The sequence below is a fragment of the Prinia subflava genome, chromosome 11, assembly GCF_021018805.1.
Source record: "Prinia subflava isolate CZ2003 ecotype Zambia chromosome 11, Cam_Psub_1.2, whole genome shotgun sequence".
Classification (NCBI taxonomy): Eukaryota; Metazoa; Chordata; class Aves; order Passeriformes; family Cisticolidae; genus Prinia; species Prinia subflava.
In genome coordinates this window covers 11316402-11330586 of record NC_086257.1, presented here as the reverse complement: position 1 = coordinate 11330586, position 14185 = coordinate 11316402, and the positions used below count along the sequence as shown (strand labels likewise).

General features: G+C 49.9%; 2 protein-coding genes across 5 annotated transcripts in view; one reads left to right on the top strand and one right to left on the bottom strand.

Moving 5' to 3' along the window:
- U2SURP (U2 snRNP associated SURP domain containing) overlaps positions 1–1915 on the bottom strand; it is a 38815-nt gene extending 36900 nt beyond the window's left edge. For 2 of the 4 annotated variants that reach the window (XM_063408751.1, XM_063408752.1), the window contains exon 1: positions 788–892. In XM_063408751.1, coding sequence (XP_063264821.1) covers positions 788–832 — 45 coding nt within the window. In that variant the 5' untranslated portion in view covers positions 833–892. Of the gene's footprint in view, positions 1–787; positions 894–1480 lie in introns of those variants that run through there. The other 2 variants (XM_063408754.1, XM_063408755.1) reach the window with 2 other exon arrangements.
- A 7127-nt stretch (positions 1916–9042) lies between these two features.
- Positions 9043–13549, top strand: PAQR9 (progestin and adipoQ receptor family member 9). The gene has a single exon (XM_063408757.1). The coding sequence runs from the start codon at positions 9171–9173 to the stop codon at positions 10383–10385; it is 1215 nt and encodes a 404-aa protein (XP_063264827.1). The 5' UTR covers positions 9043–9170; the 3' UTR covers positions 10386–13549.
- The last annotated feature ends 636 nt before the right edge of the window (positions 13550–14185 follow it).

Genomic DNA, 14185 nt, shown 5'->3' with positions numbered 1-14185 from the left:
CATCAGCCGCCAGTGCATCCCCCAGAATATCATGCCCTCTCCCCTGCCAGCAGGAGCTGCGAGCGCAGGCAGCTCGGAGCCGTCACCACCCGCGGGTTTCAGAGCACAGCTCTGGGCCAGGCTTTCCCGAACTGCAGCACTGCCTGTGCTCCCGGGCTGGAAATCCACCCAGCAGGAACCACAGGAAGTAGAGCGGGTACGGTGAAAAGCGCGGGGAACGCCATGGCAATTCTACGGAACTTCTCATTTCATCGCACTTCAAAAGAACCCGCTCCATCTCAATTCATCGTTTTTCTTCACACTCGCGGGTTGGAAACTAGCCCTGCGCGGGCTTCAGCCCACGGGGGGAGAGCAATGAAATGAGACCCGCCGGTGAGCACGGCTGGGGCCAGGGCATTACGGACCAGCCTGCACTGCAAGCCGGGGACGCGCGGGCCGGCACAGCGCCTCCGCCGGGCCCCGCGTCTTCCTCCGCCGGGGCACGGGGACGCCACGGTGACTGAGACGTACCCGGGGCGGTCTCGGGAAGCGGGGGTGCCCCGCAAGAGGCCCGGGACCCCGAGTACCCCTCCCGCCTCCCACCCGGTCCCGGGGCCCGCGGTCACCCCGGGCTCAGAGCAGAGCAGGCCGCGCCGCCCGCGCCTCGCCGCCCTGCCGCTACCGGGCCTGCCGCCGCGGCAGTGGGCCGCGAGCCGTGCTCCCCGAGCGCAACGGAGCGGGCCACGGGCCGTGCCTTCCGAGCCGAACGGAGCGGGCGCGGGCCGTGCCCGGGGCGGAGCGGCCTCACCTTCCCGGCGGGTTTCTGCGAGCCGCCGGGCGCCTTGTCCGCCATCTTGCCTCTCCCCTCGCCCAGCCCTGGCGGCGGCCAAGCGAGCGCCGATCCCACCGAGCCGCGAGCGGAGGGCGCGCAGCCGATGGCCGAGCCGCCGATGGCTCCGCCGGCAGGGCCGCACCGCCCGCAGGCAGCGCCCGCCCTGCGCACGGAACTGCGAATGGAACGGACAGCGGCTGGAACCACCTGAAATGTTACATCCCGTGGGGAAAAGCCCCTGAATAGTGAGAAGGCTAACACAGCAAATCCTTCGTTACTGGACTGGATACCACACCACAACTGCAACTTTATTGAACGCTGTTTAACTGGGGATTATAACCAGCGGTCACATTTATCATGAATTTTGAAGCCCTGTGCTTTCATGGATTTTCAGAGTGGAATATGCAGGGGCTGAGATAATACTTAAGGAAAAGACAAGAAGATATACAGAAATTAATGAAAGCTTTAATCCACTACCTGCCGACACCCGCTGCCCTGTGAGCGAGCAGGGAGGGAGCAGGGCCTGTGCTAACAATCACCTGGGGCAGCGGAGAACGAAAGTTCCTGAAGGAAGGAAAAAAAAAAAAAAAAAGGCGGTTGAAGAGGGCAGAGGCAAGTGCAGAGGGCCGGAAGCTTATAGAGCAGGGCAAAACTCTCAGGAAACCTCACCGGCTCCAGATGTGCGTCCAGCTGTGCAGGGACATGGTCTGGTGGGAGCTGCTGCCCAGCCCGCAGCCGTGTCAGGGTGAGGGCTCAGCTGCGAGCGCTTCCATGGCAGCTGTCACCGCGTGTCACCGGCGCCCAGCAGGCTGCTCAGGGCGGGCACGGCACAGCGGCGCGGCAGCGAGCGCTCACGGCGGGCTGGAGGACGGCAGGGAGGTCTCCCTCACGGGCGGAGGACGCGGGTCAGTGTGCAGGAAGGATTCCTAGCAGGATTCCCTATCCCCGCCGCTGTGCGGGCACGGCGGGCTGCGGGCCCCGCAGGCGCCGCCAGGGGGCAGGCACGGCCCGCGCCGCGCGCCCGCCTGAGGCGGCGCGTGCCACGGAACGTGACTGCACCCCAAGTGACACAAAAAATGGCAAAATAAAAAATGACGATCCCCGTCATTCCTGAGGTACGAGCCGCTTTACGCCGCAGTTCGGTCCACAGCGGGGCAGGCGGTGCTGCCGCAGCTGCGGCAAAGGCGAGGCCGGGAGAAAGGCCAGGCGGCAGCACGCGTTCCCCGGCTGCCGGAGCCTCCTCCCCCGCAGCACACGGCGGAATATTCTGGTAAGGGCGGCAGCCGGGCCTCCAGAGAGGGACGTGTGTCCAACACACCTCGGCAATTCCAGCGGGGAGCCCGGGCTGCTCCTACGGCTGGCACGGTGCTGAGTCGCACCTCCACCCTGGAGGAGCCTGCAGGCTCTCCCGGATAAATTTGAGGTGGAAGCACTGAGGCTTGGAAGGAAGGAGGGAGAAATAAAACCCACGCATTGACAGGCACAAATCAAATCCACCAGTCTTTATAGGATATTTTGAACCCCCAACTTTCCCATAGAGGAGACCTTCCACATGAAGGGATGGCGTTGGTCAAGGAGCATTACAGATGGATTAGACAGGATTTACTGCTTCAGAATCCAAGCCAAGCCCCTCTCTTCCCCCATCTTTCTCCCTGTTTACTTGCGAACCATTTCTCAATGGTTCTGGCTTGCACAGACACAGGATTAGTATCATCTGTGACCTGCTTTCGGGGTGTTTTTAACATAGTGCAAACAGGTGCAGCAATGAGTCGAGAGCAAACCAGCTGCTGAAACTGTACTGGCTAGAAAGGGCTTTTAAGGCCACAGGAGAAGACACTAGATGACACTCAACTCTCCTGGGACCGTATTAATAAAGCTGGCATGAAAGATGACTGACACTTCTGGATAAAAAACAGACATCTAGCTGGAAAGAGAAACGTGCCTTTGGATGATAGAGTTTTGGGGCCAATAATGTTTAGAAAATTTGTGCTCCATTTGGCCTCAATCCCTTTATTTTATCCACCTCATTAATCCATTTTAATTATCCACCTCATTGTTCAAATCCTCTGCTTACTGCTTAGCCTCTACGCTCTTTTGTAATTAATAAACTGCACCAAATTAAGAGCATCACAATCCAGAGCATGCTGTGAAAAACAGGAAAGATATAGTTAAGAGTTTCAAAGGTCATCTCTAAAGATAATTTTTCAGAATGAACTGTACTCCTCAATCTGTGCTATTTATAACACATTGCAATAGTACAGTAGCACTCATGTACAGTTAGTGAATGAGAACACATGTCACTGTTTTGGGCTTAATGAGAGAGCAAGGGCAAGAAGGCGAGTGGGAAGGAAAGGAAGCAGAGAGATGCAGAAATCCATGGAGAATTAACGCAGGAAAGGGTAGGCTAATAATAATAACAACAATGTTTAAAAGTAAATTGTAGCCATTTTTCATTATAATGCAGTAGGTCTGGTTGCCTGCAGACCTGGGAATTGTTTATTAACTGTTGCTACAATGACAAGTATCATTAGGCAATATACTTGGGAAAATCATGAATTATCATAAATAATTAACACTAGGTTACATTAATAAACCACATGCTACAGTGTGTTACACTTGTCTTTCTGGCTGCTTTTTTCCCAACTTTCAGATGAAAGCTCTCCACTGCTCTCACTCCAGGCCAGGGCACAGAACTGCTGCAATTCTTTAGCACATGTGGGTGTAAGGGAATGGAAGTGGAAGGATTTAGGGAAGTTCTGTGGAAGTTCCTTACCCTGTGGCAAAGGAAGCACGTTCAAGGCCATGGGGCAGGCAGATTATGAGTAGGACAGAAGTGTAGCTGCTGGGCGTACAGGTTTGTAATCTGTAGTTTCACACGTTCCTGTGTAGTTTCACAGAGTGGCTCAGGGATCACTAAAGTCACCGGCTGTGTGAGTGCTCCCCAGTGCTTAGGCAGCAGTCTTCCAGCTCTTCCCTTATTCCGCCCTCCACCTCCCCCCGCCCGAGCCTGAAAAGCGGCAGCGAGGATGCTCCAAGCAGGCGGCTGCGGCTCCCCTGGGCACTCGCGGGTTGCCAGGGAGCTCTGGGTGCGCAGCGCCGAGCCCAGAGGAGCGGCGGGCAGCGCTGGCAGCCGGAGCAGAGAGCCTGAGCTCGACTGAGATGCTTTGGCAGGGACCACCGGCATAACGAAAAACAGTCAGAGGGGCTGTCTGGGGGAGGGCATTTGCCTCTCAGGTTCCCAGCAGTCTGGACTTGCTGCCTCTGCTCTGTCTGCGCTCTGCCCCCGGCAGGAGGCATCTCTGTGTTACACCGTCTCTCAGTGCTGGTGCTTTACCTTCTCTCAGCGGTGAGTCCTGCTCTACTCCTGACATTCAGCAGCCGCTTTCCCTTCCAGGACCCCACTGCTCTCTCCTGGGACACGTCTTATCAGGGAACCTGAGCTCTTTCTCCCCCTGCGATCCCTCAAGTAGCGAGGCACATTACGCAAACCAGTCACAGGGGCAACATCTGACTTGCACTATCTGGCTGAGAAGGGTCAGTCATTTGCATTGTAGTTTGCAGGCATGGGTACAAGTATCAAATGAAGGCTTACTTTCTCCTGCAGCTTCTTCTCAGAGAGAATTAACCTACGTGGCTAGAATCCAGATGTGCACATCTATCAGCTGTTTGAAAGCATGGAAGTTCCAGATGAGTGCAATGCCAGTCATTCCTTTGCCATACTGGGAGTCCCTTCTGTCAGGTTACTAACAGTGAGTAGCAATTTGTGCTCTGCAAAACACTCCCACTCAGCACATACAAACAAAACAATTTCTTACTTATGCACTTTGTGAGGGTTCAGTCCTGCAACCCTTGCAAAGGACAAGTTGTACTTCGCTCTTACCATGAGCCCCTGGAATCTGGGACAGTGGTGGATTTTGACCATGGCAAACATGAAATATGCACCCACCCAATATGTTAGTCTTCACAGTGAAACTAATTTCACAGTAATACTTATGTTCAGATTTGCTACTGTCAAGAAAAAGGCAATTTTTACCTCAAATCTATCAAAACCAGGAACTTTAAAAAGACAACAACCAAAGTTTCAGAGAAACTTTCTTAAAATGTGAAGTATTTTACCAGTTTGCTGTGTTTGATGTTTTTTCAGATGGGTTTCATTGCTGGTTTTTAAAGCATAAAGGATACAAACTGAAGATAACTTCAAGGTAAAGGGGGCAGAAAATTAGAAGTTTCTGATCACAGACATTAAAATGAACATTGCTGTGCAACCATGATGGTGTTGGTTACTGTTATTCCCTTTTACAATATATACCTTTTCTCTCCTCCAGCTGAGGCTTTACAATATAGGTTATCACTCCCACTTTTCTTTATCTATCAAGGTATTAGCTTTATAAAGTATAATTGACCCTAATTAGTTACTCAAGAAGGAGAAAGTGATGCAAGGTTTCCTGTTTATCCAGTTTTAAAAAGATAGTGGAGTAGAATCTCCATAGGGAAGTTAATCACTTTAGTATTAGATCAAAGCACAGTGTCCACTCAATTATTACAAAGTATTGTAATCACTGCAGTAAAAAGTTACCCATCAAGCCATTATTTGCAAGAAATTTATACACATTCAAGAAAGGATTAAAAAAAACCAAACCCACAGAATAAAAGGACCATTTTTGTATGGCTGTGTATCTCTTCAGACGTTCCAGAGACCCTGCAACCATGAAGTACAGCAAACAAAGTTAAACAAGGCTAAAGCTTCCCTTTCTTTAACAGCTACTCTTTTTAAATAGAGCCAAGTTCTACCCTCACTCTTGTTCAGTGGGGTTCTGTGGACGATGTCACAACAGAATTACTAAAAAGATTCCAGTGCAGGAGAAAAATCCAGAGGAAACAAAGAGGGTAAATGTTTTTACTCAAAAACTTCTTACTGAGAAAGAAATCATCAAAATCTGTCTTAGAAGTGAAGATACAAAAAGAAAAAAGATATTATACAGGTGAAATTGTATGATAGAGAGTTAAGTCAAAAAAGTGCTACTAATACTGACATTTGCCAGCGTGAGTTGAATTGGGTGAGGCTAAAGGTTTATATTCAAAAGCATCTTAAATCTTCCAAACACCATCACTGTATATTCACATTAGGACTTCATCTCTTTTAAAGGTTTTTAAAGGTTTGGGGTTTTTTTTTTAGTTTCTTTATTTATTCAAAAAAGCTATGTATAATAGGAGGGCTAAGTACCCCCTCTTCCCTACTGTGCTGAGTATGAGTGCAAAACATGCATTTAGCTTTTTTTTTTTTTTTTTTTTTTTTTCTTTTTTTTCTTTCTTTTTATTTCTTAACCTAAAGGCATAATTTCACTGGGTGGGGTTGAAGTAATTTAGAATATTTTTTAGGGCTTTTGATATTTCAGACAATATAACACCTCAGAAATTACTTCAACATTGAATTAAAAAAGGGTATAATGTAGAAACAAACTCACATTTGGTATTTTAGCACATCATCTTTGAGTCTTCTTTCAGCACTGATTAACATTAGCTTCCATTACTTACCTCATTAGGCAGTACCTTCATCGGTGTTTTAAGAGTCTTCTAAAAGGTTATTTGGAGAGAAAGCCTGCAGAAAATTCTACACATGCTAAGGAGAGACCGTGGTATATGCTGACCATGCCCTTCTAAATATAAACTCTGGTTAGAGAAATGCAGAGGCTCTTCATGCACTACATTACGTGGACTCCTCTCTGTGACCTCCAGATGTCCTGATTCTCCCTGGCTTACCACATAATAGGCATGTAATACTAACCTTGATGGACTACACATGAATAAGAGGCTATTTTGAGGTTGTAAGTGCTTCAAATTGTAAGGTTCCCTGCACACTATCCCACAGCTGGCTTGGGAGGAGAATACTCAACTCAATGTAATATGTATGCAGTAGTCTTTATGAAAGCCCAGGCTGTCCTCAGAGATCATTCTCCCTGTGAGGAGTCTGCCTTGGAAATAAGCTAAAGACTTAGGTCATTAGCAATGAGTGCCATAAATGTGTCTGCTAAAGCATTAGTGTGTACCTCCACCAACGCCCACACAGTCCAGTGCCCACCAGAACTGAATCACAAGCAAACCCCACCTGCTCCTCCCGGGCTGGGCTGCCCCAGTGGGCCATAAACCCAGTGGGTGTCTCTGCAGGCAGCCAGGCCACAGCCCAGCACTCCCTGAGGCACGAGGGCTGAAAGCCTCCCACATCCCTGAACGTCAGGAGGCTGCAGGGAAGTCAGAACGTGTCAAACGAGCCCTGCTGCCGCTGCAAGGGCAGCAGTTCCCAATCAGCAGTGGATGCTGTCCTCCTTTAGACACCATCTGTTGCAACAGCTGCTGGTGGCTTTCCAACAGCCTCTGTAATGCAGGTCTAAAACCTGATTGCTCTTAGTCAACCACCCCTTCTTATCTAACCTTGATGAGAGAGACTGAAGATCATGGTCACTTTGGTCCTCTACCGTAGGGCGTGCAGTGGCATTGACCACCACAAATGGCAGGGTCACTGCCACAGGGGACTGGGAGACAGGATCACCAGAGCCAGGATCACCAGAGCCCTACTGGGAGCGCCTGCGTGTGTGAGGTGGTGGGAGCGGGGCAGGGGCAGCTGTTCTCTAGCGAACAGAACAGCCCCTCCCCACCGCCTGCATCGGCAGGCATGCAGCGCCCAGTCCCGCATCTGGCCTGTCTCTTCTTCACTGTGGCCCCTCTGGTGAAGAGCAGCACCATGAGAAGCCTGACCTCTACCAGAGGCTGAGCAGTTTCCAGTAACCCCCAAGAGCCTTTCCTCTCCCTAAATCCCACACTGCAGAGCCCACGAAGAGCAGGGCCCTGCACATCCTGAGGCTCCCTGCAGCCAGAGCCCCTCAGTCACTCCCCAAGGAGTGTCCCCTTGCTGTGTCCCTGCACTCCAGCAGGCACCCCTGCTAAAATACACAGACATCAGAGCATATTAGACCTCCTATCTGAAAAATGTCTTTTGCTTAATATTTTGCTCCTCATGTAATATTTTGCTCCCTATGTTGGCTTTTGAGCACCGTTCAGTTATGTTTATTTTCTTAGCAGGTCTCCTGTGTAATTTTTATAAAGATTATAAGCAGTGTCATCAGTCTGCCCTACTTTTGAATGAACAATGCATTGAAAATCACTTTCAGCAACACACTTTTAAGACTTTTTTCTGCTAATTTAAAAAAACTTAATTCTTATTTCTGATTTCCTCCGTGTTCAGAAGATTTTCCAGATTGTTGTGATTTACTCTGAAATAGAAGATTTTTATAAAAATCTTTGAACAGAATGTCCTAATTAGACTTGACCTCAGTTTATACCATGTGACTATGCATGTATCCGAGTATCACCACGTAAAACATACTTTTGGCAACCGAGAGCTATTGGATGTTTAAGACGATCTGAAAACAAAGAAAAAGGAAACAGTTGAAGCAGCAGAGTGCAACCCCTTAGTCTGGCTCCTACCTGCACCTGTACTGATGACTTACCTTCTATTTCCTTCAGATGCCTTACGGAACAGTAACACCCGTACAGCGCTTTTCCCCGTATTTTTATATTCTGATTATGTAACCGTGCTGCTTGCATAACCGCAACAACAATAAGTGTAGGATTTGTCTAAGGATCAGCACGGAGCAGCTCCTGCCAGCCGTTCCCGAGTGTCCCTCCCCGCCGCCCCGCTCGGAGCTCGCAGATAAGGTGGGTGCCGTGTGTGTCAGTGACCTCACCCCGTGCAGCCTGGCCGGGAACGTTTAGCCTAAGTAACGTTTCATTCACTGCATGAGATAATGTCACCAAAGAAGTCAGGTCTCAGCGGCCTTACCGAAGCACGCACAACAGACCGCCACCCAGCTGCCACTCGTCCTCAGTCTGGGGGTACATCCCCAGTGTGTTCCGCTGCCGGGGACGCCCCAGCCCCGCGGGACCATCTCCCTTTTCCCGGGGCTCCCCCCAGCTCCCGCCGTACGCGCGGGCGCAGCCGCGCTCGGGGCTGGGCGGGCGCCCCGGAGCCCCTTTGTGCTTTTTACACCGCAGCAGCCCGCCGCAGGCCCCGCGCCGAGCGCGGCCGGGCCGGCTGACCTTGCTCCGGGAAGGGGTGCCGCGGCTCTGGCCCGGCCCCGCTGCGGGGGCTCTCACGGACCCGCCCCCCCGCCGCGGCCGCATCAATCATTAACGGCGGCTCGGGTGGCCAGCGCCTCCCACCCCGGGAAACCCTACCCGGGGCGGCGGGGGCGTCTCTTCCCGCTCCTCGGGAGCGCTGGATGCGCCGCCGGTTTCCAGTTACCGCGATGCCGGGCGGCGGGGCGGGAGGAGCCGCGGCGGTGCCGCCGCTGCCCCTGCTGCAATGAGTGATGCTGCCGGGGGCGGCGGCGGGGGCGGAGAGGCGCAGAGCTACCGCGGATCCTCCGCCGGCGGCTGCGGGCGCAGCGGCTCTGCCTCGCCCGGTCGGCGGCGAGGCGGCGGGCCCGGGGCCGGCCGGGGCAGCAGCAGCATGCCGGCGGCCGAGGGGGACAAGAAGGAGGCGGCGCCGCCGCCGCCTCGCCCTGCCGCCCTGCTGCGGTGGGACGAGGTGCCCGAGGACTTCGTGGAGTGCTTCATCCTCTCGGGCTACCGGCGGCTGCACTGCTCGGCGCAGGAGTGCCTGGCCTCGGTGCTGCAGCCCACCAACGAGACCCTCAACTTCTGGACCCACTTCATCCCACTGCTGCTCTTCCTCAGCCGCTTCGGGCGGCTGCTGCTGCTGCGGGGCGCCGGGGACGTGCCCTTCCACCACCCGGCCCTGCTGCCCCTCTGGTGCTACGCCTCGGGGGTGCTGCTCACCTTCGCCATGAGCTGCACGGCCCACCTCTTCAGCTGCCTGTCCCCGCGCCTTCGCGCCACCTTCTTCTACCTGGACTACGCCTCCATCAGCTACTACGGCTTCGCCAGCACCGTGGCCTACTCCTACTACCTGCTGCCCGGGCTGAGTCTGCTGGACGCCGGGGCCATGAGCCGCTACGTGCAGCAGCAGCTGGGCTGGCAGCTGGACTGCAGCCTGCCCATCGCGGCCTACCGCGTGCTGGTGCTGCCCGTGGCGCTGGCGCTGGCCGTGGGCTGCACGGCCGCCTGCTGCCGCAGCCGCGCCGCGTGCTGCGCTTACCCCTTCGCCGTGCGCACCTTCGTGTTCGCCATGCCGCTCAGCATGGCCTGCCCCATCATGCTGGAGAGCCTCCTCTTCGACCTCCGCGCACGCAACCCCACGCTCTTCGTCTACTTCTACCGCCGCTACTTCTGGCTGCTGGTGGCCGCCTTCTTCAACGTCAGCAAAATCCCCGAGCGGATCCAGCCGGGGCTCTTCGACATCGTGGGGCATAGCCATCAGCTTTTCCACATCTTCACCTTCCTCAGCATCTACGATCAGGTGCACTATGTGGAGGACGGGCTGGCTGAGTTTCTCAAGGCGCCCCTGGCTGCCCCCACCTACCTGGGCACCGTGGGGTATATGCTGCTCCTGACCGTCTGCCTTGCCGTGGTCGTCAGGAGGTTTCTCAACGTTGCAGACCTCTGCAAGCAGGACTGACCAGGCTGGAGACCCTCGAGACAGCGACCACAATGCCGGTGACCCTTGGGTGGAGACCCTTGGGCCAATGACCTTCAGACTGGTGACCCTCAGACCAGACCCACCATGTCCTGAAGAAGCTGTGAAACCTGGGGGAAACACACCTGTGGAAGAGCCAGGTCCCTTTCATGGAGGTTTGCTGGAGAAAATGACCATGGCAGAACTGCTCGTGCTCTTTAAACTACTAGGTTACCAGGGGAAGCAAGCAAATGCTTACTGGTATGTTGCTGCTTAGAGTATAAGCTGAAATAATTTAGCTCTGCAACTAGGAAGAATGCATGAATGGTGAATGCCACTTACTAACAATTAGGTCTAAACTAGCTCTGTATATACATATATATTTATATATCTAGCTATATATTTATTAGCTACATATATGTGTATATATATGTATACACCCGAAGACATTTGTGCAATGATTTCTCATAGACTTTTAATCAACTCCTATGTGAAATTTCCTAGCAGATCATGCACTGACATTTATCTTCCTCTCTGATATTGTAACAGGCCTTTGCAGCCACATGCTGGATTTTAAATGCAAACAAATCAATAGCTATCTATAGTTTCTAAGGTCTTGCAGCCTTTTCACAGGGAACAATAGATTTAAGAGAGAGGAAAAACAGCTGTGAATTATTACAGAATTACCAGTTGATGGAGAGACTTTAATTAGACAGACAGTGAGTGGTTGGTGTAGCCTCTCGGATAATAAAGTAAAATGGAAGGATATGTGAAATAACCAAACCAGAAAGGGTCAAACTGGTTTGGAACGGGGGCAGAGGAAGAAGGACACTGCATAATGGAATGGCTCTTCCCTCAGCATGTCAGGAACATCTGTTGTGCTAAGGGAGTTGCTAAGGGGCCCCTTTGTCTTCCTGGGTAAATCACCCCCGAATCAGTCCTCTAGAGTCAAAGTCAGATCCCAGACTTTTATAAACCCCTGCCAAACTTGGTGGGGTTCTGTGGATGTAAAGAGAGTAACTGATGCATGAGATCTCATTCTGTATCTTTTAAAAAACTATGTGGAACTAGTTTTTACTGCTCTTTAATTAGAGCACTGTCAGATTTAACATCCTAAAATTAGTTGCAGAATAAAATGCTGCTGAATCTGAGTTCAGCACCTAAAATCTTGCTCTACAAGTAGTGGATATTGGCACTTTTTCGTCATTTCCCCCACTTTTTCCTGTTCTGATTAGTTGTGGCTGCAGCTGGACGTGTTGAAGTCCTCTTTCAGAAGCTTTGGGGGAGTGCAAAGACAAGAATTAAGGGGGAATTTTCCAAAGCAGTATCTTTTCAGAGCAACCCAGGTATTATCCTTGTCACACGACAAAGAGCTAAGTACAGACTGAGTTTACTCCCTAGATACATTTGTGTAAATCATGTGCAGATTTTAAGCAGATGCATTTTGCTTTTGTCTGACGGAATTAAGTGCAATAATATTACACAAGAGGCTTACAAATCAAAGTTCAGGTGAGAAACTGCTTGTGTAACCCATTGTCAAAAGAAGGGCGGTACTTCCTTAGGAAAACCCTTGTGTCAGACTGCATAATAGTGTAGTGGCTGTTTTACTCAGCTCCTGTTGTAGAAGTGTATTTCTGCTTGGGTCTTTCCCATATTCATGGACATGGAATCTGAATCCCAAGACAATGTTTTGAGTCCAGTCCTAATCATCTGTAAGACAAAGTCCCCTTTGTTTAAAATAGGAATATAGGAGGGACTGTAGCCAGGGTTTATGAAGTCAAATCCTTAACATGGGTCAGAGTCATCACAGACCCAAAAACTGATACGCCCTGTACCAATGTGACAGCTTTATGGAAATTTCTCAATAGAAGTGCATAAGCTAAAAGAAAATTACACTCACTCAATTTAGCTCTTATCTCAACCCATTTTACATATGAGGGTTTGAATATTTTAGATTCTTAGTGAACAATGAAAATGGCTTAACAAAAATATATACTCTTTGCCAGGCACAATTCTGCTGGTATGTAATTTCTGGAAGGGTCAGATGTGATCTTTTAAGGAGATTGACTAGAATTATCTGAAGTAGCAGTTCCCAAACTGTGGCCTCTTGAGTTATTGCTGTTGGGCCATAAAAAACTGCATGGCCCTATGTGAGTGGCTGTGTTCATTTTTCATTTGCCAACCTGCATTAAAAGAAGATGGAAACTACATGAAGTATTTTATCTATTTTCACTAACGTTTTTGTCATAAACGTAGCATTGCTTTCTTCAGCTGCCAACAAAGCAGAAAATTATCTGCACCACTGGGAGAGGAGGCTGGTTCACAACACTGTCATTCCTTGAAATGTGCTTTAATATTGTAAAAACCCTGAAAACTCAAAATAGAAAGCCAGTGGATCAAGACCTGCAACAGTGTAATGCTATGAATTTCCACAACTGCATAAAGAGGCCAAAATCTTTGAGGTGGGCTGTATTCAAGTTAAAATAATAGACACATAGTAGTTAGAGCCCAATGACTCATCCAAACTAATTATGTAGAAAGGGTTTGCCTGGGAGATGGCACTAGCATGTCCAACCAGCAATTAAATGCTGAGAAATAAATCAGAAAGGCCAGGGACAACAAACCTCAGCACTAGAAGGCAGCTCAGAAACAAACAGTATAAGCCAAATGTAAAAGACCAGGCATTTAAAGCATACTGTATAATGAATTATATTTGTGCTTGTCAGTCACAGTGTAGAGGACATCTCAAGGGGCAATGTCAAAAATGCCTGTTGCTGACTTGTAAAAATACATTTGATATTTGGAGTTAGGCCACACAGGGTCATCTATATATATCTCAACGACAGATAACAGTATAAAGTTTGGATTGCAACCAACTGCAATTTTACTGGAATCTTACTGCTGTTACAAGAGTTGCTTGTGAGCCCCAGTCACACTGAAGATTGGGTACGTGGCTCTGATATTATGAATATTGCTTCATTGAGAAGTTTCTGTTGGCAAATTGTTTAGGCACATGTATGGGCCTGAGCACCTCATGGAATTATTTGTAAAAACTGGTTGCAAGCACTGCTGCCTGAGCCACTGTAAGCAGGCTGCTGAATCCAGAGTGAATGGCTACAGGGAGATGTGATTAGAATTTAAGAGTTCTAATTAATGGATTTTTGTTTGTCTGGTTTTTGTTTAAAAAAATGTGACTGCAAATTAAAAAGATATAGTAAGTGTGGAGAATATCTAGGGAAATGTTACCTGACTGTCTGTGTCTATTCAGTGAAGGGCATGTTTGTAGATAATTGTTCTATTTGCTATGTCCAATGAACAGAACAAATCTGAGATAAAAAGATTAAAATTGGAATGAGATATCTATAATTATAGTGCTTGAATTTGCACACATAGAAGTGAGTCAGCATTAGTGTGACTTGTAAGGTGCAGGATAACTTTCTGGTGTGAAAGCACATGAGTGAAAAACATGTGTTAGCATGTCCAGAGCTCAGACAAGACCTGCAGACTAGATGGATAAGGAAATCCTAGAAAACTAACTTGCTTGCAGAAGTACCTGTCATAATGTTTCCATAACCTGCTGTCAGGTCTGCACTGTGGATTCCACAGCTCATGTTTGAAACCCCAAAGGCTTTTCAGGCCTTTTGTGGTAGAATCTGCACGGGGATGGGAGCCAAGGTGGGGTTGCAGCACAGGGGGTGCCCTGTAAGTGCCTGGGTGTCTTTCTGTGTTTGGGCAGCACTGACTTCCAGACTGACACACCGGTGCTGATGTGAAGTTGCTGGGGCAATTCCCAGAGTGTTGGT